Source organism: Cygnus atratus, chromosome 1 (assembly GCF_013377495.2).
Source record: "Cygnus atratus isolate AKBS03 ecotype Queensland, Australia chromosome 1, CAtr_DNAZoo_HiC_assembly, whole genome shotgun sequence".
Classification (NCBI taxonomy): domain Eukaryota; kingdom Metazoa; phylum Chordata; class Aves; order Anseriformes; family Anatidae; genus Cygnus; species Cygnus atratus.
Genome location: NC_066362.1, coordinates 49,113,433 through 49,119,079, shown reverse-complemented (window position 1 = coordinate 49,119,079; position 5,647 = coordinate 49,113,433). Strand labels below are relative to the sequence as shown.

Below are 5,647 nucleotides of genomic sequence, written 5' to 3'. Positions count from 1 at the left end.
TATTAAGCATGTCTTATGTAGACCCAAAATCTCTTCGAAAAGAAGAACAATCTTTTCAGCTGTTGAAAAGATGCAAGCAAAGAACAAATTAAAGTCAAAATAAAACTGTTACTTCTTGATTTATGAGCTAGAACAAGTTCCATTCCCGTAAAACTTGTATCTTAGAATTCTCACAGCACAAGACTGACACTGCAATATGTTTATATGACAACAGCTTGCAGTAGTCGGAAACATATCATGATGTCCAATGGAATTGGAGGCTGAATTTCATTTCCATCCAAGCGTAGATAGCGGAGGCGAGGTATGTTACCATAAAAACCGTAGTCTTCTGCTACAGTAATTGAGACTGGGCATATCTGAGTACCATTGACACCTGAAAATATAGATTAAACATGTTAGGTAATTTCCATAGGAAGGGTTCATGAAGATAAAATGTGTTTAGAAGACAAACATAACAGCCTTGTACCAGTATTTTTATGGGAGTCACTTGTTGTCAGAGTTGGAAAAACACAGAATTAACAATTAACTACTTCATTGTTAATGTAAGAAAACATGGTAAATAATGTAATCTAGAACAGTGAATCGCATATTTAATGTTCTGTAATTATGACTGAAAGGTACTAGATGCATAATTTTTTTCTTGGACAGAGATGAAACTAGCTTAGACAAGTTTCTGTATTTATTGGGGCATAACTCTTTGACCTCAGAGAGAGCAAAACAAGGCTAATGCTGAGGAATTCTGAAGATCTTACTGCAATGATAGTGCACAATTTTTAGCAGATATACTTCATTGAAGATCTCATGTTCAAAATGATAACAATATTGAATAAGAGGACCTGTTCATATAATGTCTGAAACTTTTAATATCTGTATTTTCCTGTTCTTTCAAATTCTTCATTACAGTTCTCTTTAATTGCAGTAATAAAACTTGTGCAATGGAATATACTTTCTCCTAATTCTTTATGAATCATACATATGTTAACATTCAGAAAAAAAATAATGAAACAATAATTTGAATTTGCTTATTTTCATATGGGTTATATAGATTGGATTCTTTACATTGTCTCTCCTAAATTATTTCTGCACTGTCACTCGACAAAAATGTTTTTCACATCTTGTCTTCAGTTATTGAATAGCACAGCTGACCTATTTCAGCCTTATTCTAGAAAATACTGGTGGTGTTTACTTATCAAAGATGTCAAATTCCTTGGACCAAATTACAGTCTTTAGTGATTAGTCTGACTGCATGAAGATCTTGTTGGCCCCAGACCACCTGCAAAAACTACTTGAATAGAGAATGTAACAGATTTTTTTTTTCTCTGAGTAGCCTAGAAATAGCAAAAGAAAAGCTTTTTGCCATTTTTCTCCCTTTATATTTAGCAATAATAATATACACATATCTTCTGATTGCAAACCCCAAAATTCATTTAAAATAAAACATGATTTTAATATTATTTTTTTATCAAAAGAAAAATAATATTTCTGAATAACACTGTCCAGATGTTTGCAATATCTTGGAAACAAACTTGATCTTTGTCATGGAAACTAGATAAATACATCTATTCAGGCAAGGACTGAACATTTTATCAGAAACATTATACCAAATCCTCTTTGCCTATGTTGTGAAATTTTATTAATTCATCTGATATTTTGGGAAGGCATTTGATATTCTTGGAAGAAACAAGGTGCAACTTTTTTTCATATGTGAAAATGAAGCAGGAAGCTTGAGACTGAGGTATCATTATGGAAATGATATAGGAAGTTTTACAAATGAATCAACATTACGTAGCAGAAAATATCTTTTCAGGTCAAAATGCTGTCCTTAGGAGACAAGATGGTTTCAAATGAATTCTAAACCTCTGTGTTCTCTGATCTAGAAAATATCTCAGTATAATAGTCTTCACTGGGTTAATTACTCCAACCTTAATGTGAGGAAGAAATTATGTAATAACAAGCAACCTGTGAAGTGATTTCTTGATGATGTGTGGTATGAAGAGGTTTGGTCTTTTATTGTTTCCCTCCTGTAAGTAGCAAATCCTGCCAAATTATCAGAAAAGTAAAAGTCTGTCTCTGTTCTCTTTCAGACTTGGGGTTCGTGGGTATATTGATGAATTTTGCCAGCAGTAGCAAGAGGGACAGGGCAATCCAGTTATATGGGTTGCATCCACCTAAACTGATCTATGCAGACAATAGTGTCAGCCTAAGCAAATCATTTGACTCTGTTTATAAACTTTGGAGAGAGATGGATACATCCAAAAGGTGATTCAGATCTCCCTAAGATGGATTGAATTTCCCTCTGGAATTGTGTATCTCTTTCCATTTTCTAAGTTGGAGGACTGTATGACTAATTCAAAATAGATACTAGAACCTGGGATGATTTATTCAAATAACATGAATCTATATGTGGTCAACAGTATTGATAAGTAGAATAATATTTAAAAATGAGGCTCTGGAGCTGCTATAGGAGAAAACTTCCTCATTACTGACTAATACTGTGTATCTGCTGAAGAACCAGAAAAAAATCTTATTTTGTTTTTCAGTAAAACTCAAAGCCTCTCAACATTTAGAAAATGAGTTTATAAAGAAGATGAATCTGTTATGACATATATGATCATGAGGATGTTTCTGGTATAATCTTGTAACCTACAGCTGCACCCATTGTGGTCTAACTCAAATAGTTGGACTCCCTTTCTCCTTTTTACGTATTAATTAACTACAGCAGCCAAGGATAAACATGGCAAATTGTATGTTTCTGGGTTCTTTCTGCAAAGAAGCCAGTAGCAGTTATAGCTCAGGGGTCTGACAATAGGTCAGAATCTAGAACTTGAACCATTTTACCATTTTCTTCCAAAAATCCTATAATGGATTCTGATAGACCAATATTGTTGCTTGGCCCAAAGACTTCTTTTTTTTTAAAAAAAAAAAAAAAAAGTTTATTTGACTATTTTATACATAGCTACTAAGAATAAATCCTTATTGGAAAAAAAAATAATAAAAACGAGAGCAACCTTTCAAAGTGATTAAGCAGTTAATGAATGTCCCATTTTGAAAAGTGGTAAAGACATTTAGTAATGTAAATCTTGTGGAAAATTATTGTGACTTAGGCTCATTGGAAAATGAGACTTGAGTTTTTAGATACTAGATGGGCGACTTTTCCTGGTTTTCTCATATTTTTAATCTTATTAAAGAAAATAAAATAATTTGGTAGCAGTTCAAAGGGTCTGTGTTACCTAGACACAAAACACATCTTAACTGGGCAAGTTACATTCCATTGATTTTAATTTAGTGTCCATTTAAAGAGACAGGAGATAAAGTCTACTCTTGAGGCCCTGCAGTGAAACAATTAAAATAAAACCCTTTGTAGCCAGGGGGCAATGAAACATGTTCAGTGACAACATATGTCATAAGCCCTAACTTTAATTAACTGTTAGGCTTTTTGCAGGCCAGTTAAATACGTTTGGGTTGTGCAAAATTGATTTGTCTGTATGAGGTTTCATACATTTGATTTGCTGCATTCAATTAATTAAATTATTAATAGTTTTCTTCTTCTGGTATGTTTTTCTTTGATAGAGCAGCCAAATTGTTATTTTTAGTGTCTTTGTGAACTATTGTAACACAACACAGAAGTAAGGAACCATTTATTCAATTAAATCAGTGTAACAAGATGAAAAATTTGGAGCGGTGAATATATTCTGTGCAGTGATAATTAGAAAGTGATAACTCTGATTTTGGCTTTTGGCATGAAACAGCCTACTCTACTGTCTAGCAAAAGGCAACCACAGATTAGTAAACTAAATGATTTAAGAACTTGGATCTTAAAGGATCTGCAGAACTTGTGAGCAGATGCTCTCTCTACCCTATATACCTAAATACCATGTTCTTGCTGTACTGGGATGAATGCCAGAAGCATTGCTAGAAGAAAAATTATGACATGACAGGCTTCTATTGCCTTGAGAATAAAGTCTTGTGTCATTTATAGAAAGAAGACATTTGAGGAGATAAGCATTAGTAGAATGAAGTTTCTGTAGTTAGTTAAAAGAATTTTTGGGAAGAAAGATTAAGTATAAATACCAGCATTTTTTACATAAAAAATAAAATATGGGTAGGATATTCAAGCTTGAAATATTCAATAGCCACAATGTAATTTGTTCTATTCAAAAAAGACTGTTTTGACTGCAGATAATATTTTATTCTAAGAGTCTCTCACATTAGGCTCCTTTTTTTAGATAACTTAGGTAGAAGAGGGATGTCCAAATCAGCTGAACCAACACTGATTCTGTTAGTTTAGTGAAGTTTCTAAGATGCTCATGAGCTTTGGAAAACTAGCAGTCATACAGTTGTGAATATCCTAACATGCTGCTTTCATTGTTGTTCCATATTGTTGTTTCTTGCTAGCTTATTCCTATCCTATCTGTGGGAAAATTTAATTTCTCCCAGAATGGTTAGTTGTATGTATATATCAAAATGTGAAGGGAAAAATTTTCCTTAAGCCACCTATATTTCTGATCTTCTGATCTGCTTGTATTTTATTTTATTTATTTTCAATATCTGAATTAACAAATCAAATGCGGTATTACTTACATAAATATATTTGGATGTCATATTTTAGAACTGACTTGAAAATTGGCCCATGGGAGGTTTTTTGCTTATCTCCCTATAGCAAGTGGCACATTTTTACTCTTTACTTTCAAAGAGTAATTTTTGAAGTTAAACAGTCGTTTTCAAAAGAATTATTGTTAATTGACAATACACACTTACTTTTGATTCTGTTGTGATCAAGGTGAAGGTGCTCAAGACGAGCATTGATAGGTGGAATTTTAGTGAGCTGGTTATGAGACAGCTGTAAGTCTAGAATAGATGAAACATTAAACCCATTTGGGGGAATACCATCATCAGATAGTTTATTGTAGTTCAGCCTAAGGAAAGTCACTTTGGGTATTGCACTGAAGTAGTTTTCTGGTATCACTTCAATGGAGTTGTTGTCTAAAAACAGCTGCAGTGTGTTAGCTGGAATGCTTAAAGGCATCTTTTTGAGTGAATTTTTTGCTATGTTGAGTTGCATAAGACTATTGAGTCCTTGGAAGGTGTCACTTTGAAGAGCGCTGTCCAACAAATTGTTCTGGTGCAGATCTAACATAGTAAGGTTTTCCAAGTTGCTGAAGACTCCTTCTGGGATTCTGGAGATTTTGTTCCTAGCCAGCCTTAGCTGTTCCAAGCCCACTGGTAATGGAGCAGGCACCTCTTCCAATTCATTATCTTCAAGGAACAAGTAAAGCAGCCTTTTCAGCTTGCTCAGCACACCACTCTCAATTCCACTGTTGGTGATTTTATTCTTGTTCAGATTTATCCACCTGAGATGAGTGGCATTCACAAAAGGTTTATCTGAAATTGTTTCAATTAGGTTGTTTTGAAGATAGAGGTACCAAATTCTTGCTGGGATTGCAGGTATTTCTTTAAGACCTTTGTTATCACAGTATAATGCATTGGGGAAACTAGGAGGACAAAAACATTCTTGTGGACACTCAAAAGTGTAGTGAGACCAATGTTCAGGATCCAGGTCATCATAAACTTGTCTCACAGTTCGAGTCCACACAGAATGAGCTAAGAATAATAGCAAAAGGCTTGGACAGACTTTTAGAGTCATCAT

At 33.8% G+C, this 5,647-nt stretch overlaps 1 protein-coding gene across 1 annotated transcript; it reads right to left on the bottom strand.

Annotated features, from left to right (window-relative positions):
• Positions 1-200: 200 nt before the first annotated feature.
• On the bottom strand, positions 201-5,647 carry KERA (keratocan). Its single transcript, XM_035551809.1, has 2 exons — positions 4,759-5,647; positions 201-373 (listed from the first exon to the last, which is right to left on the bottom strand). The coding sequence occupies exons 1-2, from the start codon at positions 5,645-5,647 to the stop codon at positions 201-203; spliced, it is 1,062 nt and encodes a 353-aa protein (XP_035407702.1).